At 58.4% G+C, this 20,407-nt stretch overlaps 2 protein-coding genes across 5 annotated transcripts; both read right to left on the bottom strand.

Moving 5' to 3' along the window:
• Nucleotides 1–653: 653 nt before the first annotated feature.
• Nucleotides 654–10,835, bottom strand: THAP3 (THAP domain containing 3). Of its 3 annotated transcripts, none has more exons than XM_021095268.2 (5): nucleotides 10,703–10,835; nucleotides 4,744–4,936; nucleotides 1,737–1,796; nucleotides 1,404–1,508; nucleotides 654–1,305 (listed from the first exon to the last, which is right to left on the bottom strand). In XM_021095268.2, exons 1-5 carry the CDS (start codon nucleotides 10,804–10,806, stop codon nucleotides 1,039–1,041), a joined length of 729 nt encoding a protein of 242 aa, XP_020950927.1. In that variant the 5' UTR covers nucleotides 10,807–10,835; the 3' UTR covers nucleotides 654–1,038. The 3 variants fall into 3 exon arrangements, with proteins under 3 accessions (XP_020950927.1, XP_013844212.1, XP_020950928.1); XM_013988758.3 differs by lacking the exon at nucleotides 10,703–10,835 and adding an exon at nucleotides 7,678–7,787; XM_021095269.2 differs by lacking the exon at nucleotides 10,703–10,835 and adding an exon at nucleotides 7,238–7,392.
• Nucleotides 8,903–17,181, bottom strand: PHF13 (PHD finger protein 13). 2 transcript variants are annotated; one of them, XM_021095267.2, is made up of 4 exons: nucleotides 16,797–17,181; nucleotides 14,280–14,381; nucleotides 11,850–12,384; nucleotides 8,903–11,465 (listed from the first exon to the last, which is right to left on the bottom strand). In XM_021095267.2, exons 1-4 carry the CDS (start codon nucleotides 16,833–16,835, stop codon nucleotides 11,239–11,241), a joined length of 903 nt encoding a protein of 300 aa, XP_020950926.2. In that variant the 5' UTR covers nucleotides 16,836–17,181; the 3' UTR covers nucleotides 8,903–11,238. The 2 variants fall into 2 exon arrangements, with proteins under 2 accessions (XP_020950926.2, XP_084818855.1); XM_084962729.1 differs by lacking the exon at nucleotides 16,797–17,181 and adding an exon at nucleotides 15,421–15,797.
• Nucleotides 17,182–20,407: the final 3,226 nt, after the last annotated feature.

The following is a 20,407-nucleotide window of genomic DNA, read 5'->3' as shown; positions in this document are numbered from 1 at the left end:
TTCAGGAGCCAGGCTGCTCCTGGAGAGCCTGGTGTGAACTGGTCGGCGGCTTCCTGAGGGGCAGAGGCCTCACTCCTGACCCCGGGCCCAGAGGAATCCGTCACAACCCCTTCCTTCGGCCCCTTTCTCAGCCAGTTCGGTCCTGTGGGAATGTTCTCTCCACTTCTAGGCGGCTTCCTCCGAGCTGCGGCTCTGAATGGAAATGCAGGAAGCTGTGCGTGGCCAGGCCTGCCCTCGGCCGTGGCCTCAGTCCCTGCGCCGCTCCGGCTCCAGCTCCAGCTCGGCACTTTGTCTGAAGCGGGCTGTACAGAGGCCACAAGAAACCTTCCCGAAAGCCAGTGTGTCCGCACATCTGTGCGTCTGAGGAGGGAGCCGAGTGAGGGTGGCCCCCACCCCCAGGCCTCATCCTGCCCGTCTTCTTCCTGTTTAAACCGCATTTTAAACCACGAGGCTTAACCTGAAGCTGCAGTTTGGTTTTGTCAGACGTTTGCCTGAAACGGGGACTCCAGAGATAGGATGTCTCCGAGGCTGGCATTCCTGCTCCTTTTTTAAGTGAGGTCACTTTTTTGGGAGTCGATGGTGGTCGGGGCCTACTGGCCCTTCAGCAGGAGAGAGAGAATGCGAATCAGGGTGCACTTGTCTACACACGCACGGCCTAGGAAGATGCTTTATTACGCCGTGGGCGCGACCCTGGCCAGCCGGGGCTGCTCCTTAGAACAGAAGCCAGTGTCGGCCCCAGAGCGCCAGCGGGCTGTCCAGGCGACAGAGGGGACGGCTCAGCTGCCCCAGAGTCGGCCGGCGCCCCCACCGGCCACCCCACACCCGCTACCCCTCTTGGGAGCACCTGCCCGTGTGGCTTGGGGTGTTCCCCAGACGCTGGCCCAGCTTGTGTTGGGGGGACAGCGGGGACCCTGGGGGTCTGCTCCCGGCCCTGCCCCCTCCATGCCCGATGCCGCTGACCTTCACCCGCGGCCGCAGCTCTGGGCTCTTGGCGACGCCAGGGCCAGGGGCTCCGGGGAGGAAGCCCGGCTGTCAGGCTCAGCTCTGCTGCTCTGGCCGCGACCCGGCCCGGCAGGCTTGGAGGTGGCTGGCCATCCTCCGCATCACCAGCCTCTGGGCCCGCAAGCGCCTGCGGAGCCTCTCGTTCTCCCGCAGAGTCAGGAAGAGTTTCTTTTTTAAGGCGTCCAAGTCCAGAAGAGCGTAGCTGTGGTCCGGTGGCTGCGTGGACGGCGGTCTTCCGGCCCCCGGGGGGCTGGCCGGCTGCCCCGGGGCCTTGGCCACGGCTCCCGTTCTGCCAGGCTGGCCCTGGGGACAGAGGTGAGAGAAGCGGCGCCCCCGCCCCCACCCCAGGCTCTCCTGACAGCGCAAAGCCCCTCAGGCCCAGACATCAGCTGTCACCTCACCTGTGCTCGGGGGCCCCCGGCGTCCGGGGGCGGCTGCCGCACCTCGAGTGCTGTGTCCCTCTTCCTCCCCGGGCCACACTCGCTGGGCCCCGTCTCAGGGTGGACCTAGGAGCCACAGGGCCGAAGAGGCTGAGGCTGGGACACCGGATCCTCCCCCAGCTGTTGCCTGTCCCTCCCGCCAGCCAGCGATCCCCTCTCTCTGCCGGGGGGGGGGGGTGGTGCCTGGGGGCCGCGACTTGTGGCCCCACATCGTGACCAGGAGGAAGGCCCGGGAGGCAGAGGATTAGACCCCAGCTCGAGAGGAGAGCAGAGCAGGCGGCCGGGCAGACTCACCTCTCCCTTCTCAGAGGCGGCCCCGATCTGGCCATCAGGGTCAGCCGTCTCCCGCACCAGCTGCAAGAGACACAGCACAGCTGCAGACCAGCACCCAGGCTTGGGTCCGAGCCGGAGACCTGCTCCCCGAGGGCCCCACGCTCAGCCCCATGATGCTCAAACCCAGCCCAGCTCCGCTCCCCACCACCCGCTGCCCTTCTCCAAAGACGCTCCTGGCTCAGGTGGGGCTCCTGGCTCAGGTGGAGCCCCTGGCTTCACCCATCTACCCCGTACACGTATGCGTTGCCCCAGGGCCTGGCACTCTTCAAGGCACACAGTGGGTGACTCAAAGTGGCAGCCACGCGGTGGGGAACACCCAGCTCGGAGCCTACAGCCCCCAGGCCACCACAGTGCAGAGCTGGGGCCCCTGCGGCCAGAACCAACAGCTCCCCTGCACCAGGAGCACTGAGAGGCAGGATGGCAAATGCCCCCCAGGGGTTAGCCTGTCATCTCTCCCACAATCGTGTCACAGTAACCAGCCCGTGAACAGACATGCACTGAACGGGGCATGGGGGGGCTAATCAGGGGACAAAGTTTCAGAGTAGGTTACACACCCTGCAGTGCAGCCTGGTGCCCACTGTCAGCAACCTGGGCTGTGTACTTAGAAGCATATTAAGCAGAATTCCCGGTATGGCTGGGCGGAAACGAACCCACCTAGTATCCATGAGGTTGCGGGTTCGATCCCTAGCCTCACTCAGTGGGTTAAGGATCCCACATTGCCATGAGCTGAGGTGTCCTCTGCAGACACGGCTCGGATCCCAAGTTGCTGTGGCAGTTAAGTACCTACTTTGTGCCAGGCAACATTCTGGGCACTGGGACTAAAGCAGTGGAGCCAGGTGGGTCCCCGGGGTGGGGCGGAAGGGTGGTGGTGAGGAGCCTGAGCTCGGGAGGCAGAGGCCTCTCCCCACACCGTGAACTCAGGGCTTCCAGCGGCTCCCTCCCCTCACTCCCAATGAAATCAAAGCAGCACCCGGGCTGCAGGCCACCTGCTGCTCCTACCGCTCCCCTGCCACAGGCTCAGGCGCCCGCTTGGCCCACCCTGATCTGCTCAGGCCTCTCCTGAGCCAGATCCGCCTCAGTGTCCCACTGGGAAGCCAAACTCAGGACTCAGGGCTCTGCTCTCCCAGACCACCTCCCTCTGGGCCCACCAGGACCGCAAAGTCAGTCCCAAGTCCCCCTCTCATCACGGTGCCCACCTTCGGCTCAAAACACCGTGACTGCCCCTACCTGCAAGGCTGCAGCGGCCTCCAAACCAGCTTCCGGCCAGGCGGAGGCTTCCAAAGCTGCGTCCCTCCCCACCGGCCTCACCCAAAAACCCACCACCTGTCCCAGCCTGTCACCAACTGGCCCTGCGCCCTCCAGCCAGCCTGAGCTGCTGCTGCTGCTGCTGCTGCTGAGGGGACCCAAATCCCCACGCCTGCCAAGCCCCCGCCACCCCCCAGCACTCTGCCTGTGCCATCCTCCTGCACCCAGGACAGAGCAGCCACAGGAGGACCTTGGCGCCACGTGCTCTGAGCCCAGGCTGAGCAAGAGGACAAGGTCTGAACGCAGCACAGCCCAGAAGGTCTTGCCACCCTCGAGCCCAGGGGAGGCCCCAACAGTGAAACGCAGCAAGGACCAAGCTCTTGGCGCACCCTGAACCAGGGCCGCAGCAGTGACAGCACCGAGTCCTAACCACCAGACCACCAAGGAACTCCCCAAGTGTGATTTATCTTTCTTTTTACGGCCGCACCTGCGGCCTATGGAAGTTCTGGGCTAGAAGTCAAATCGGAGCTACAGTTGCCAGCCTACACCACAGCCACAGCCACACGGGATCCAAGCTGCATCTGTAACCTACTCCACAGCTTGCATCAATGCTGGATCCTTAACCCACTGACTCAGGTCAGGGGTCAAACCCACATCCTCAGAGACAACATTGGGTCCTTAATCCACTAAACCACCATTCCTACGCAGTGATTTTTTTTTTTTTTTTTTTTTTAAGTTTACATTTGGGGGAGTTCCTGTAGTAGCTCAGTGGTTAATGAACCTGACTAGGAACCATGAGGTTGCAGGTTCGATTCCTGGCCTCACTCAGTGGGTTAAGGATCCTGCATTGCTGTGGTGTAGGTCGCAGACATGGCGTGGATCCTGTGTGGCTGTGGCTATGGTGTAGGCCAGCAGCTGCAGCTTCGATTGGACCCCTGGCCTGGGTCTGCAGGTGCGGGCCTAAAAAGACAAAAGTCAAAAAAAATAAAAATAAAGTTTACATTTTGATTTTTCATCGCATTAAATTATATACTCGAGTAGATTCATCAGGACTTACATCAGGACTATCTCTGTCGTCTTTGCACTGACGAGACACAAGGAAACCTGGGGGGTGTACATTCTTTTTTTTTTTTTTTTTTTTTGTCTTTTTGCCATTTCTTGGGCTGCTCCCGCGGCATATGGAGGTTCCCAGGCTAGGGGTCTAATTGGAGCTGAAGCCGCTGGCCTACACCAGGGCCACAGCAACGCTGGATCCGAGCCGCATCTGCAACCTACACCACAGTTCACGGCAACGCCAGATCGTTAACCCACTGAGCAAGGGCAGGGACCGAACCCACATGGTTCCTAGTCGGATTCGTTAACCACTGCACCACGACAGGAACTCCCCATTCTTTTTTTTAGGTCATGTTAAAGTATAGTTGATAGACTCTGGTTTATTTTTAAAGCAGCGTTGGTGTTCCCTGGTGGCTCAACAGGGTTCAGGATCCAGTATTGTCACTGCTGTGGTTCACGTCACTGCTGTGGCACGGGTTCCATCACTGGCCCGGGCACTTCCACATCCACAGATACAGCCAAAACCCAACCAACCAATCAAAAAGATACACAAAATGAACCAGAAATAAAGAAAGCAGCTTTAAGCTGTGGATTCCCTCAAGGACTGACAGGACTTCCCGGGCTGCTGTCCCCGCCCCGGACCCGCACGCCCACCCCCCACCGGGCGCACCTGCGGGGGCCCCTGGAAGGTGAACTCCGTGGGCACCGCGTTGTGCTTCAGGTTCTTGCGGTTCCCAAAGGCGCTGAAGCACTCGGGGCGGAAGTGCTCCGAGCAGATGACCGTGTGCTGCTTGGGCTCGAAGTCGCCTCGGCCGATGTTCAGCACCCATTCCTTTAGCAGCTCTGGGCGGCTGAACGGGAACCTGGGGCACAGCGAAGACGTGACAGGGGTTCGAGAGGCTGAAGGCAGCACCACAGCCTGGGAAATGGGGTAGCCCCATCCTCTAAACCCCATCCATTCAGGAAGCTTCTGTCACGGCAGGTACAGCATCTGTAGCAGGAAGCCTGAGACCATGAACGTGGCCAAAGAGCCATGTTCTGGAGCCGCATTTGCCTGGCCGTCCGTTCCCTGGGGGCGTGGCCATGACGCTACTTTCTAGAACAGGGGGACAGGCAATACAGCAAACACAGACTGTGCTGCTGTAAGTGGTCAGGGACGACCACCTGAGAGGTGACACGGGAGCAGGGAGAGCTGCAAGAACTGGGACAGCGAGCTGTGCGGGTATGAGACGCGCCTGCGTGTGTGAGGAGCAGTCAGGGGCAGGTGTGGCTGAGACAGAGCAAGAGGAGGACTCGAGGACTTGGGCCTGGAGCAGAAGGGGGTTCCCGGAGGCTCTGGCAGAGGGTGACAGACTGAGTCCACCCTGGCTGCTGCAGCCACCCAGGCACCTGGTGGCTGGGATCAGGGCATCAGCAGGAGCAGGCAGACCTGGGATCTATTTTCAAAGTCATGTAATAAGGTTTGCCCGTGGGCCGTGAAACAGAGAAGGAAGGAATTTCACTTACTAAGATTAGGCGGAGGGGAGCTTTGGGGGGGTTAGAAGCTTGGTTTTATATTTTAGATATTAAACCTAAGGTGAGGAGTTCCCTCCGTGGTGCAGTGGTTAACAAAGCCAACTAGGAACCATGAGATTGCAGGTTCGATCCCTGCCCTTGCTCAGTGGGTTAACGTTCCGGCGTTGCCGTGAGTTGTGGTGTAGGTCGCAGATGCGGCTCGAATCCTGCGTTGCTGTGGCTCTGGCGTAGGCTGGCAGCTACAGCTCCGATTAGACCCCTAGCCTGGGAACTTCTATATGCCGCGGGAGCGGCCCAAGAAATGGTAAAAAAGACAAAAAAAAAAAAAACAAAACCCTGTAGCACAGCAGTGACCTGAGCCACTGCAGTGACAATGCTGGGTCCTTAACCCACTAAGCCACAAGGGAACTCCCCAAGGTGACTTTTAGATATCCAAGTGCTGAAGTTGAGTGATAAGGTAGCATGCGTGCCTGGGGGTATCGCTGTGGCAGTCCCCGGGTAGAGGGTGGCAGAGCAGTAAGTCCAGGTGAGATGGGTGCCCTAGGAAGCGAGTAGGGACAGGGACGAACCAGAGGCAAGCTCTGGCCCTGAAGCGCTCCATCAAGTGCTGTAAATGAGGACAATCCAGCCAGACTGAGAAGGGACCCTGTGACAAACAAAGCAGCTGAGAGGTGTCCTAGAAGCCAAAGGGAGAGGATCTCAAGCAGTCAGCGGTCAGTCACGTCAGAGGCTGCAGAGGTCCATTCAGATGAAGATGGACCACTGCACTGAGCACCATAAGGGCCACGGGGGACTTAGAGCGCTTTTGTGGGAGGGGTGGGGACAAGAGTGACAGGAATGGGAGAGAGACCCCAGGCAACGCCACCCCCAGGGACACACCTGACACCCACACACACAAGAGCTGGGAGACAAGTCCCAGCAAAAGTGCCCAGAGCCATGTGCTCATAATGGCCAAAAAATCACAGGGACCAAAGGCCCTTCAGCTGCAGGACAGTTAACCCTGGAAAATACACTCCAGGAACACCGCGCAGCAATGAAAAGGACGAGCCGCTGCGGGTGACCCTCAAGTACAACCCTGAGCAAGAGAAAGTGCAGCCTGGTATTCCACTCCGGTGAGGTTCCCAGCAGGCCAAAGCAGGCCCCTGGGACACAGGCAGCAGAGCCTCACCCCTGAGGGGGCGGGAGAGCGAAGGGCTGGAGGGGGTGGGGCTGCGAAGCCCAGCTCAGGGCAGCCGCAGGGGGCTCACTTTGTTAAGCCGGTTGCGCTACGTGCTTAGGGCCGGTGCACTTTTCTGTATGCGTGTTATATCCTCGCCTTGAAACAGCAAACGCTAACAGGAGGAAAGAGGAGACGAGGAGCGCGGCAGCCCCGTGGACTCCCGCTCTGAACGGGGCAGGGGAAGGGGCCGGAGCTGGAACCTTGAAGAAGGCGTGCAGCACCTGATCGGGGGGGGGCGGGCCGCGTTCCCGCGGCGGGCCTGGCACCCGCAAAGGGACAGACTCCAAAGCCCCGCCATCCTCCCGGGGTCCGGGAAAGGCCGCGCGTCCCGGCCCCGCGCCCCCACCCCCCGGAAAGTGCTCCTTCCTCCACCCTACCCTTCCCTCCCGACCAGATGCCAGGAGAGGCGAGCGCCCCGCGCACCGCACACCTGAGAGACATCGGCATCTCTCATTCATGCAGCCAACACTGCACCCCTACCACGTTCCGGGCTGCATCTGAGAATGAGAGAAAACCGCCGGGCCGCGGAGGGGACGCACGCCCAACTGCGGGGGCGCTGGGCGGGGCGGCACCCCCAGCCCCGGGCTCCCCCGACCGGCGGGAGGCGGCGCGCCCTTGGGCAGGTGCCCCAGCCTCTCAGACCGCCTCCCCGCGCGCCCCGGCGGCCGAGGCGGTGCCAGACTTCCTGGCCCGGGACCTCCTGGTCCCGGGGCCGCCACCGCTGCGCGAAGGGCTCGGCCGCACGCCCTCGGGCCTCCCTGGTGGCCCGGCAGGGCCCCGGCGCTCCAGGCCTGGGGCTCCGGCGGGGGCCGCGGCCGGGCGGCCCGGGCGAGGCGAGTCCCGGAGTCCCCCGGAGTCCCCGCCCCTCACCGGTGGAAGGTGAGCTGCTTCCTGCGACTGCTGTAGCGGTTGCAACACTGCCGGGCAGCGCACGACTTCGGCATCTCCAGACGCCCGGCCCTGCTGCCCCCAACAAAGATGGCGGCGGCGGGGCCTGCGGGGCGCGGCGGGGCCACCGCGTGGGGCGGGGCGGGCGGCGGGGGCGGGGCTACCTGGCGCGGCAGGGCCTGGACGGGGCGGGGCCCGTAGGAGAGGAGGGTCCTGCGGAAGCCCGTAGGAGAGGAGGGTCCTGGTGGGTGGCTGGTAGGTGAAGGCGGGCCTGCCTCTGCTCCGTGCCCCGAGCCGAATCAAGGGGTGATCCTGGGCTCAACTCAAGCCCGACACCCTCCACTGGGCCAGCCGGTCCAAGTGTCACCCCATCTTGCTGACGCCGGTCACTCTCACCTCTTTGCCTTGAAACCTCCAAAATTCACACCCACCCACAGCCTTGGACAAGCGGAAACTGGGGAAGGCTCAAGGCCCACCTAGCCCAGTATTTTTAAGCGGGGGGAGGGGAGGAGGCGTGTTCTCTTTTTTCTTTCCGTGGCCACACCGGCAGCTTATGGAAGTTCCTGGGCCAGGAGTCAGATGGGAGCTGCACCTGGCCCAGGCATGGTAACACCGGTTCCGAACTGCATCTGCAACCTATGCCGCAACTTACAGCAACGCCAGCTCCTTAACCCACTGTGCCAGGGCAGGGATAGAAACCGCATCCTCACCCAGAAAGCGTTGGGTCCTTAACCCCCTGAGCCACAACAGAAACTCCAAGGTGTTGATTCATGGATTTGGGCTGTTCCAATGTCACAAGAGAGGTACAAGTTGACCACTAGCTGATCCCAGACTAGTTAAGGCAGACACAGCTGATTGATAGAACAGGCTCAGCCACTGGGGACCCCCAAGGGTAAAGGCAGAATGAGCACCCCAGGGAGATGCCAGAGCCATCAGAACCTCAGAGGCGGCTGCAGCTTTTCCAGGGCAGGTTAACCACTCCCTAATGCACAAATGGATGTGAAAGCTATTGATGTCTATTCATATTGCGGTTTACTTCTGGAGAATGTACGAGAAAAGCAGAATAAGGGCTGCGGGCAGTTTTCATCCTGCTAAACCAAATTCTAACTTCCCAAGTCTTCATGTAGCCATGGTTTGGGAGAGGTGATGATGGGAGCAGAAGCACAAGGGTCCTTCCACACAACACAGACACCTGAAGCTACAGACATGAACCTCAAAGTAGCAATATATTTATTTACAAAATATACAGTTTCACAGAAACAGCTTCGCTTTATACACATAAACTTTATAATTACACAGAACCATGTAAACGATGTTAAGTGTCTGGCCTGGCCAAAGCCAATGGGAGGGGCTTTTGGGGTGACACCTTTCCCTCCCCTCACTCCATCAGCCACCAACCAGGAACCCCTAGATGGGCCGTGTCTCATTTGCATAAAGCTGATTGCAGCTGCCCAGCTCAATCTAACACAAAAACCAAGGTATCCTGAACCTCTCAGACACCACCCACGGGGAGAAATCTGTTGCAAGAACAAAGAGGAAACGAAGGAAACAAATCGAGATGAATCTCAAACGCCTTCCAGAGGCACCACCAGGAATTGAACCTTCTAAAAGCAACATGGCAGTTGCCAGGGTTGGCAGTACCACTCTAAAAATTACGCCTGTTTTTAAATGCACTTTTAAAACTTGGTGGAGTTTTCATTTAAGAGAGAAACACTTTGCAGCTTTGGCTACTATCATAGTAAAGACACTGGACAGGCAACGTCACGGGGCAGATCTTTGGCAAATGCCTCTCCAACTTTGCCTGGAGGTTTGCCCTGGTCAGAGCCAGACAGTCGTCTGGGGAAAAGGTTGTTTCTAAGCCAGCTTCTTACTATTTTTCTCTACAGCAGAACGTCTCCCTTGGGGATGTTCACAATAAAATGGGTCTCAGAAACTATTCCTCTCTAGGTTTGTGTTAATATAAGCAACAGAATTAAAAAATAAAACAAAAAGGCAGTTGGCTGGTAAAGCATGAAACACACTAGGACAAGATATAGGCTCTGATTAGCCAATGAAAGTTCAACCCCCTGGATGCTTCAGTGAGGGGACGTGGACCAAGTCCCCCCGCAGCCCCACACAAGGGTCCCCGGGGAGAGGCCCCAGCAGGGAGGCCGAGGGTCCATCCTGCTCTACATAAATAGGACTGAGTTGGGCACCCTTCCCTTTTCATGCTTCATAAGGAACAATGTTTAGGCAAAACACACCCATCAATTTACAAAAAAAACATTTCTGAGAACAAGCATTTGAACTGCTAAAAAACATCAATTTTGGAGAAAGCTCGAGCCCTCCCTCTCCCTGGCGCCCCGGAACCACCAGTGTCCCCGCGACGCCGCCCTCGAGCAGAGCAGGGCCTGCAACCCCCCAGCTTCTCCAGAGCGGGCCCGCAGAGGGGTCTCCCCCAGGCCAGGGTCCCAGTTTAGCTCGAAGGAACTCCACCCAGCTCAATGGTACCTTCCTAGAGGCCAGTGTTACGTCTCACTCACTCACCAATTCAAACCAAAAAAAAAAAAAAAAAAAAAAAAGGCTTCAAAGGTCCTACCTTGCCCCGTGGAACCAGCAGGCCAGCCTGTGTGAGGGGCACACTACTAACAACCCACGGGAGGCCTTCCTCCGACACTCCCTGACCCCACTAGGCAGCGGAACTTGGCCCCGTGACTGCCTAACCCTTAAGGGCGCTACTAGAATAACGTGAGAGGGAGAGGCCGGGAGAGAATCCAAGTGCCGCTGCTTGAAATCTGCTTCCTGGGCCACCCCCAGGCCCTCAAAAGCCAACTGGAGAGAAAGGGAACCCGGGCAGAAGTCTGCCAATACTTTGGGCTATTTCGTGCAAAAAGACAGTTTTTTTACATCGTGCAAAACAGGAAACTGAGTTATGAACATGGGCCACCTTGAACCCCAACTGACCCCCTTTCCAGAGAGAAACGGCTGCAGTGTCCCTTTTAACAAACAGAAAAAACACAGGGCTCACCAGCTAGGCCCCCGGGCGGCCCCCCAGGCAGGGGAGAGGGCGGACCAGGAAGGTAGGGGCAGCTCCGATGGTTGTTGTAGACACTTATGGCAAAAGACTGACATCGCGAAGAAGCTCACACGCGGGGCTGTTCGTCCACAGGCCGGGGACGCCGACCGCCCTCCCCGACACGGCGGAAGCAGGATGACAGCCAGCAGGCGTTCCCTTCGGCGGGAGCTTGTTTACAACGACAGCAAGAACTTACAACTACCACGTACCCTCTGCTTCAGCTGGACCAAGCCGGCCACTTGCAGGCGTGCAGTCCGCCTCCATCGCGGAGGACACAGCGCCGCAGCAGCAGCTCGGCCAACGAGGGTTTATTCAGTCACTGGCTGTATGTACAGTTTCTACCTTGGACAGCCGGTCCATCCGCTTAGGCACCTGAATGGCAGGGGTCTGCCCGCACCAGAGCTCAGAGTTCTGTGCTCCACTAAGAGGGGGCCGGAGGCCCCCCGTCCCTCCCGACTCCTCGCCCACCGTCTCCTCGCTCTCCCCGGTCAGTCCAGGAACAGCTTCCGGGAGCCCATCCGGGAGCGGTTGGAACGGCGGATGTCGAACTTGGAGTCCCGGCACTTTTGGCAGACGAACACTTCGGGAACGTTGGACTTGCGGATTTTGGCACAGGACAGGTGGATCCAGGTGTGGCACTCGTTACACTCTATCATGGGGCGGCCAGCAAACGGCTTCATGCAGAAGCAGGTGACGAGGTCCCAAGAGTCATCATCTGAGAGGAGAGAGAGCCCTCAGAGGAGAGAACTTCCCCCCACCCTCCCCATCGCCCCCCCCACCGCTCGGGGGCCCCCCTCCCCCCCCACCCCTCTCTAAAGCCACTCTCCAGTGGGACAGAGCAAAGGAGAGCACAACGCAGGGCACCAGAGCGGGCGGTGCCTGGGTGAGGTGCTGGCTTACGAGCTCTGCGTTCGGGAGTCTTTGCCTTTTGCAGCCTGTTCTGGAATCTCAGCTTCCTGGGCTTTGGTAACCGCTTCCTAAACATCTCAGGTCCACCTTCCTGCACCTTCCTCCCTGACCCAAGCTGCTCCGAGACCCCTCTCCCCACCCGCTCTCTGACCACCAGCCCGGGGCCCGCAGTCCTTCGGGGCCAGCGCACCTGAATCCACCATTATGTCCTCGTCGTTGCCGGTGCTGTCCTCGTCCCGGAACACCACCTGCTTGCCCTGCCGGACGATAGTCCGTTTGCCTTCAGTTTTTATTTCTTTGACCTGGTCGGGGGACACCGCGGCACAAGATCCACTGGAAGGCGTGTCAGAGTCCCAGCCCGAGCAGGGGTCGCCGGGGGCCTGGGGGCTATCCTGCAGGGTGGGGCTTGTGGGGGTCTCTGCGTAGGGGTCGGCGGCTTCCAGCTGCAGCAGGCCCCCCATGTAGCCCTCCTTCCCGGGCGCGTCGCTGTCCCGGCGCTTCCTCTTCTTCTTCTTCTTCAGCTTGTCGGTCTTCTTTCTGTCCAGCAGGAAGTTACTGGGCTTGGCTCGCTGCAGGAGAGTAGGCTGCAGGTGGCCAAAGCAGCGGTCAGACACGGGCAAGGGCACCGTGGACGAGATGTCAGCAAAACCAGCATCCCAGCCGTCGCTGTCGATGGTACCAGCGGTGCTGTTGGCAGGGCTGGGGCTACTCCTCAAAGGGAGTTCCTGAAAGGACGGAGACAAAGGGGGCAGCTTCTGGTTATTCCAAACGGCCCCCTGTACCCAGGGCTGTACCCAGGGCTGGCCCCGGGCAGGTCTTCCCCAGGGCCTCCCAGCCAGGTCAGGCCCACAGGTGTGGGAAGCACAAAGCCCAGAGCACGCAGCTCTCACCAGCATTAGTCACTCACTGGTGTCACCAGTACTTGGGTGTGACCCTCCAGACAGAATGTAAACCCAAGAGGAGAGAACCTCCAGCCCCTGCTAAACCCTCACTTGTGCTTGAGCTGGGAACCCGGTAGATGCTGAATACACATCTGGGAGGGGCATGCTGGAGACGCCCTCCGCTTGCTTCTCTTCCCTGACAGCTGGCACCACCTACCTGCCTTTTATTCTCCCAAAGGATGTAGTTGTTTTTTTTTGTTTGTGTTTTTTTTTTTGTCTTTTGTCTTTTTGTTGTTGTTGTTGTTATTTCTTGGGCCGCTCCCACGGCATATGGAGATTCCCAGGCTAGGGGTTGAATCGGAGCTGTAGCCACCTGCCTACGCCAGAGCCACAGCAACTCGGGATCCGAGCCGCGTCTGCAACCTACACCACAGCTCACGGCAACGCTGGATCGTTAACCCACTGAGCAAGGGCAGGGACCGAACCCGCAACCTCATGGTTCCTAGTCGGATTCCTTAACCACTGCGCCACGACGGGAACTCCAGGATGTAGTTTTTTAATCAAGTGATGGTAAATTAATGGTGAGACATTCCTGACGCTCTTCTCAAAAACTGGACATATCCCAAAATATTGCAAAATCTAAGTAGGTAATTACTCCGAAGGCATAAATCACTGCCCCAAAGCAGTGACTTCCACTCTAGGCTTCCTTCTGAGCATTCAAGCATTTAACTTGCAAATAGTGGCAACATGCTTTTTTTTTTTCTGCCTTTTCAGGGCCACACCCAAGAAATATGGAAGTTCCCAGGCTAGGGGTCAAATTGGAGCTACAGCTGCCAGCCTACACCACAGCCACAGCAACACCAGACCGGAGCCTTGTCTGCGACCTACACCACCAGCTCATGGCAACGCCGGATCCCCTACCCACTGAGCGAGGCCAGGGATCGAACCCGCATCCTCGTGGATATCGGTTGGATTTGTTTCCACTGCACCACAAAGGGAGTGCCCAATAGTGTCAACATTCTGCGTGGCACGAAGCAAACATGGAAACAAAAGCAAACGCTGGGATTTGCCCTAGCAATGCTGGATTCCTCTCTCCTTAGGAATGAATGAGGCCCTGAAGTTGGAGCACCGTAGCAGCCCTAGTCCATGGTTTTGCCTATTTCTCCCCGAGAATAAAGAAAGCTGTAATTTACATGGGATTTTGACCACAAGTCCCTAAGATCTGTAATGTGGTGGGCAAAGTGACCAGGATGCCACCCACCAGGCAGGGCAGGGTGGACTGGGCCCGACCACCTGATCTGGTGAACCTCAGGCTCTCCTGCTTCACCTGTGACCAGTGTAAAGAAAGCGTTCCCTCCCCAGGCCCCAGTGTTGCTCATCTTTACAACGGAGACAGATAACAGCTTGTACCTCATAACACAACCATGACCTGGCCAGAACCCGTGCCTGGCCGCAGTAACACACACTCCATGAGCAAGTACTAGCCATCAGGAGCAGGTAGGTATCAGATACATTATGTGCAAAAGCAAACTCTGAAAGTTGATCAACTCGTTTCTGGACAAGTCTGCATATTCCATCAGTTTTAGGAACCACTTCCCAGGCTGGTCTATGATAATAAGGAAAGATTTCTGGCCCATTACTGGCTGAAGTCCCCCCTCCAGGAAACCCCTCCAGACCCACCGCCTTGTCAAAAGCTCTGGTTTTGCTGCCAGCAAGCTCTCCCACGTGCTGAACGTTACCTCCTTAGGGTAAGGGATGTAGCCCGCATAGGCCAAGACAAAGGTGCAGAATTTGTTGAAATCCTCCACGGTCCTGCGCCTCTTGCAGCCGGGGGAGTACTCCTGGGAACAGGGGAGAAGAGGGGCACGTTTGAAAGGAGAAACTCGGAGGAGGGTGGGCAGAAACAAAACTAAGCAAGCGGGGGCTTTCAGGGCCAGCCACTCAAAAACACACCGCCAGATTTACAAACGAACACTCTCAAACAAGATAAGTAAGGATCAAGAAATAAGTTTTCAGAAGGCTGAAAGAGGGGTATTAAGATGTTATGCCAAGAATACTGGGAAACTGGTTAGGAGATAAAAGCTTAAGAAACAAAAGTCTTTTTCTCGGTACTCACAGGGCATTTTCTGACATTATCTATTAGTTTCTACAGGCCTATCAAGAACCCTACAACTACTTTTTTGCCACAAATTTTCCATTTTGAAAACAAACTCCTGCTGCAGCTGTAACTAAAGCATTGTGAGAGACTTCAAAACTCAAGGATGTAACCTTCAGAACTCGGGCCTGAGACCCTGGAGCGGAATCTCACGTGACCCCTCCCCAGGCAGGGCTGCCTGAGGGCCCCCTGCTCCTAAGGACCCTCTCCTGCAAAGGAGACATTTCGTGCTGGTCCCTCCGCGGCTCCAACATCCGGAGGCCAGGCACCTAAATATCCCCAACTCAGACACTAAACCAGAAACAATCCCGCTAATATCACTTGCACGCTGAAAATGAAACACTCTTAAGTTTTGGCTTGCGTGTCCCGTCCCCATCAAATCCAGAAATCCCTCAACAAGAGCGGATTCTCTCCTGAAGAAGAGATGAGCTCAAGGAGAAAAAGCTCTGATTTGCTACTAAACAAAACAACTGTGCCTCGCTACGGTTCATGCGCCCAGCGAATTCACTGAGGTTTTCTTTAATCATTTTATCACCCATTCCAACCCCACCCTCAGGCGCTAACCTAAGGTCCAGAACCTAGGGGCCCACTCCCCACCAGGGTGCAGGCAGGGGAGGAAGTGAGGGGGGTGGGCTCCTGGGCCCGCCCCAGCCCGGCCCCGCCGCAGCACCGAGTGCCCAGAGAGCAGCGCGGCCCGCAGGTCTCCTTCCAAGGGCTCCACTTACTTTCTCCCCTCGGTGGTAGCAAACCACCTTCTTCCCACCACCCGCTCGGCCGCCCGGACCCTGGGGCGGGGGGGGGGGGGGGGGCAGGTCAGCGGCGCGCCAGACTCCGCGCGGTACCCCTTGCTTCCTGCGCCGAGGAGATCCTGCCCCCACGCCCGGGAAGAAGTGGCCGCCCTCTCTCCCGCCGGGTGGGTGGGAGGACTGCGGCCCTCAAACTCTCGGGGAGAACTTTTATTTCGGCGGGGAACGTATATAAGTGGATCAGCAGCCCAGACCAAGAGTGCAAGGCGGCGGCGCCCTCGGGCCCAGGGCGGGGAACCCGCGCCGCCCCCACCGCGCCCGCCGCCCGCGCCCCGCCGCCTTTAGGAAAAGCAGATGGCGGTGCGGCCCCTTCCCCGCCCTCCCGCGGAAGCCGCCCCCCGCTGACACTCGGCCCCGGAAGGTGCGGGGCCCAGCCAGGGGGGAAGGGGCCGCGCAGAGCCGGCCAGGATTCGGGGACCCAGGCGGGCAGGCCCGCGAGCCCCCGAGGCGGCAGCGCCGCGGGAGAGCGCGCCCGGCGCCGCCTCCCCTCCCCCACCCGCCTGCTGCCGGACCCGCACCCCGGACTCGGCGGGCCTCGGGAGGGGGAGGGGACCGCGGCGGGGGCGCCGGAGGAGGGGGGGGCTCTGGCCGGGAGAACCGAGGGCCGATCCCCGGAAGGAGGGGGAGCCGGGGCGGGGCGAGCAGAGCCCGGGGGCGGGGGCCCCGGAGGGGGAGGCGAGCGCGCCGGGGGTGGGAGCACCGCTCGGGCCCCCGCAAGGGTGGGGACCCCGAAGGACGAGTACTCCCCCCCACACCTCCCCGGCCGGAGGGGGCGGAGGCCGAACGGGAGTTAGGGGGCGGGGCGCGGGCCACAAGGCCCGGGGGATTAGGGGAGAAGGCGGGGGCGCGGGGAGCAGAGTCCCCGTCTGAGGGGGGCCGCGAGCCCCTGCGGGAGGGGGTGGGGGATTCCTCCGAGAAGCGGGAGCGCGGAGCTGCGGGGTCTCGGGCCGAGTCCCCGGGGGCGGGGAAGGGGTAAGCCAGGCCGGCAGGGAGGGGCCGGGGGCGCCGACAGGTCCCCGGGCTACGCGAGGCCGGGGAGGAGTGGGCACGGTACATCGGGGGAAGGGGCGCCGAGAGGACGCGGACGCCCGCGGAAGGGACGCCGAGGAGAAGACCGGCGGGGAAGAGCGGGCGCGGGCCCGAGTGGGGGGCGGGGTTGGGCGCCCGGGGTGGGGGGGAGACGAGGGATAGCTGGGGGAGGGGAGAGAGGCGCTCGGCCGGCGAGGGTCCGGCTCCGAGAGCACAAGACAGGGGTGAGGGTGGTCGGGGGCTGCCCAGACGCAGCTCTCACTCACCTCCGGGTGGAAAGCGGCGGCGCAGGAGTCGGAGTCCATGTTCAGGGTGGGGGGCGGCGGCCGCGGGAGTGCAGGGGCCGGGATGCGGGCGCCGAGTCGCGGGGCCGCGCGGGGGCTGGGGGCTCCGGCGGCCGCGCAGGGCGAGGGCGGACCCGGGAGGGGTCGCCCTGACTAGAGATGATGGGGGGCTCGGCGTGTCGCGTCCCAGTCACTGTGCTCTCGGGCAGGCGGCTCCACAGCCGAGCAGAGTTGTTGATGCAGCTCCCCACGACCAACGCGACTGGAGAGGCGGGAGAGTCGCTGCGGGGGGCGGCGGCGGCGGCGGCGGCGGCGAGCGGGAACCCGACCGGCTCCCCGACCTGACGCCCAGTTCGGCTCGTGTCTCGGGAGGGAGGGCGGGAGAGCCGCGAGGCCTTTCGGGAAATGTAGTCTAGAGGCGTACGGAAAGCCGACGGCGAGGGGGCGGGGCGCGGGGGCGGGCGCGGGGCATTGTGGGATTCGTAGTTTCCAGCCCCACGGCTGAGGCACACAAAGGCCACCTCGAGGACTCCAATCCCCACAGAGCTCTGGGGCAACTGCCCGGTCTACGGAGGCGGTGGCTCCGGGACCTGAGGCCGCCGGAACGGGGGAGGTGCGGGGGCTCGCGCCGGCTCGGCGATGGGGGAGGGGTGGCGCGAGAGACAGCGCCTCGGTCTCTGCGGGGGCGAGGGAGGTCAGGGGTCGCCGCGGCGGGTGGGGGCGGCGCTGACGGCCTCGGTCGCGATGGGCGGCAGCGGCTAGCGCCCCCTCTCTTTTCCTTTGGGACTCGGGGTCTGTGCCCCTTTGTGGGGCTGGGGTCACCGCGTCCGGGCGGGGGCGGGGGGTGCTGACGTCGTTGCCGCCCCCCCCCCCCGCGCCTCAGGTCCGCTGAGCGAACTTGTTTTGGCGGCTGCGGGTTTCTGGCCGGTTCCAGCTCGCCCGGGGGTCGGGGACGGCGGGACCGAGGCCGAGCGGGGGTCGGACTGCCTGACTCCCCGTAGGAAGCACCTCGGGTGGTCGGATTACCACCGCATTTTTCAAAAACTATGCCGGTACTACCAGTGTTTGGGAAGATGTTGGCTTTAAATTCCTTTTTTTTTTCTTCTTGCCTAACCTTGGGACCGCTCGTTTTCTCACTTTACCTTGAATTCGTTCCCGAATAGATTCCTCACAGGTTTACGACATTGGGGGGGAGGCGAAAACCTGATAGAGATATTTGGTATTGACGTTGACTTTTTTTAATTGATATTTAATTGAGGAGTTGGCCGTGTTTAAATGCTGGACGCTGGAGTATTTTACGACTTTGGTGTTGAAGATTGATAGACTCTGAACACTTAGTTGAAAATTAAACTGTTTTGATAAAGTGACCGTGCGGAGGCCTGAGGTGCTTGAATGTTTTTCATAACCATTTAAAAGAAAAAAAATACAAACTGCAAATGATTCGATAACGTATTTGGTAGTTTCAAAGACAACTGTTAAAGAGAAATGACATAAATTTTTAAATTCAAGTCATCCTGTGCTAAATCAGAACACTGATTGGAAGAACCCCTAAAAGCTGCGGATAATTCCCAAGGGAGTGACTGCTCCATTGGTTGACTCTTGCTGATTGGTTGGTTAAGAGAATTCTGATGGAAACATTTCGTAGTTAAGAGACTGGATTTATCTTAGAAATACGTCTCCAAGCCTCAATTACTTGAGCTATAAATTGTTTAGCTTGCCCCATAATAGTAGTTTACCCTTGCTACTTTTTAAAAGTTATTTTGGAAGTTCTGATGGTGGCTCAGTGGTAACGAGCCAGACTAACATCCGTGAGGATGCGGGCTCGATCCCTGGCCTCGCTCAGTGGGTTAAGGATCCAGCATTGCCATGATCTGTGGTGCAGGTCACAGATGCAGCTCAAATCCCAAGTTCCTGTGGCTGTGGTGTAGGCCAGCAGCTTTAACTAGGATGTGACCCCTCGCCTAGGAACTTCCATGTGCCGTTAGTGCGGCCCTAAAAAGCAGAAATAAAATACTATTTCAACTAAGCATAGAATTACCTTATGATCCAGCAATCCCATTGCTGGGAATATACCTGGACAAAACTGTAATTCAAAAAGGTACATGTGGGAGTTACTGTCATGGCACAGCAGAAACGAATCTGACTAACATCCATGAGCATACAGGTTTAATACCTGACCTCGGTTAAGGACCCGGTGCTGCTGTGAGCTGTGTTGTAGGTCGAAGGCACAGCTTGGATCTGGTGTTGCTGTGGGTATGGCGTCGGCCAGCGGCTACAGCTCCCGATTCGACCCCTAGCCTGGGAACCTCCATATACCTCGGGTGTGGCCCTAAAAAGAATCATGTACCCCTATTTTCATAGCAGCACTATTCACAATAGCCAGGACATGGAAACAACCTAAATGTCCATCAACAGATGAATGCCTAAAGAAGATGTGGTTAATGTATACACTGGAATACTATTCGGCCATAAAAAAAAAACTAAAAGTCATGCTATTTGCAGCAATGTGAATGTGACTAGAGATTGTCACACTAAGTAAGTCAGAAAAATACCATATGATACCACTTATATGTGCAACCTAAAACACGGCACAAATAAACCTATCTACAAAACAGAAACAAACAGAACAGACTTGTGGTCGGTCGCCAAGGGAGAGAGGGAAGGGACTGGGGTGGACTGGGAGCTTGGGGTTAATAGAGGCAGACTATTACATTGAGAATGGATAAATAAGGTGCTGCTATACAGCGCAGGGAACTGGGATAGACCGTGATGGAAAAGAATGCGAAAGAGGGAGTTCCCATTGTGGCGCAGTGGTTAACGAATCCGACTAGGAACCATGAGGTTGCAGGTTTGATCCCTGCCCTTGCTCAGTGGGTTAACGATCCGGCATTGCCATGAGCTGTGGTGTAGGTTGCAGACGCGGCTCGGATGGAGCATTGCTGCAGCTCTGGTGTAGGCCGGTGGCTACAGCTCTGATTAGACCCCTAGCCTGGGAACTTCCATATGCCAAGGGTGTGGCCCCAGAAAAGACAAAAAAAAAAAAAAAAAAAAAAAAACTGATCATTATTCCCTATAGTATAATTTTTCACATCATAAACATTAAGGAAGTTCCTGTCGTGGCTCAGTGGTTAACGAATCTGACCAGGAACCATGAGGATGCAGATTCGATCCCCGGCCTTGCTCAGTGGGTTAAGGACCCGGTGTTGCCGTGAGCTGTGGTGTAGGTTGCAGACTCGGCTCAGATCCTGCGTTGCTGTGGCTGTGCTGGAGGCCGGCATCTACAGCTCCGATTAGACTCCTAGCCTGGGAACCTCCATGTGCTGTGGGAGCAGCCCTAGAAAAGGCAAAAAGACAAAAAAATAAATTAATTAAAAAATAAACATTAAATCCCCCCCATTAAGAAACTGAAATAAAGAACTTGTTCATGGAGTTGCTGTCGTGGCTCAGCAGAAACAAATCTGTCTAGTATCCAGGAGGACACAGGGTTGACCCCTGAGCTCACTTAGTGGGTCGAGGATCTGGTGTTGGCTGTGGTGTAGGCCAGCAGCTACAGCTGTGATTCGACCCTCTAGCCTGGGAACTTACATGTGCCT

Source organism: Sus scrofa, chromosome 6 (assembly GCF_054392235.1).
Source record: "Sus scrofa isolate SSC_HxYL_T2T_F1_AM1 chromosome 6, Sscrofa_HxYL_maternal_Yorkshire_Landrace_v2.0, whole genome shotgun sequence".
Taxonomy (NCBI): Eukaryota; Metazoa; Chordata; class Mammalia; order Artiodactyla; family Suidae; genus Sus; species Sus scrofa.
The sequence above is the reverse complement of the archived record's forward strand: the minus strand, read 5'-3'. Positions and strand labels throughout refer to the sequence as shown.

What these genes read in the sequence shown, in the direction of transcription:
- PHF13 (XM_021095267.2), bottom strand. Translation starts at nt 16,835, where the DNA reads ATGGACTCCGACTCCTGCGCCGCCGCTTTCCACCCGGAG. An exon ending in CCGCCGCTTTCCACCCGGAG is followed by an intron (nt 14,382 to 16,796) that starts GTGAGTGAGAGC and finishes CCCTGTTCCCAG; the next exon opens with GAGTACTCCCCCGGCTGCAA. An exon ending in ACATCCCTTACCCTAAGGAG is followed by an intron (nt 12,385 to 14,279) that starts GTAACGTTCAGC and finishes CCGTCCTTTCAG; the next exon opens with GAACTCCCTTTGAGGAGTAG.
- THAP3 (XM_021095268.2), bottom strand. Translation starts at nt 10,806, where the DNA reads ATGTCAGTCTTTTGCCATAAGTGTCTACAACAACCATCGGAGCTGCCC. An exon ending in GCCGCCCGGGGGCCTAGCTG is followed by an intron (nt 4,937 to 10,702) that starts GTGAGCCCTGTG and finishes GCTGTGCCCCAG; the next exon opens with GTTCCCGTTCAGCCGCCCAG. An exon ending in CCTTCCAGGGGCCCCCGCAG is followed by an intron (nt 1,797 to 4,743) that starts GTGCGCCCGGTG and finishes TGTCTCTTGCAG; the next exon opens with CTGGTGCGGGAGACGGCTGA.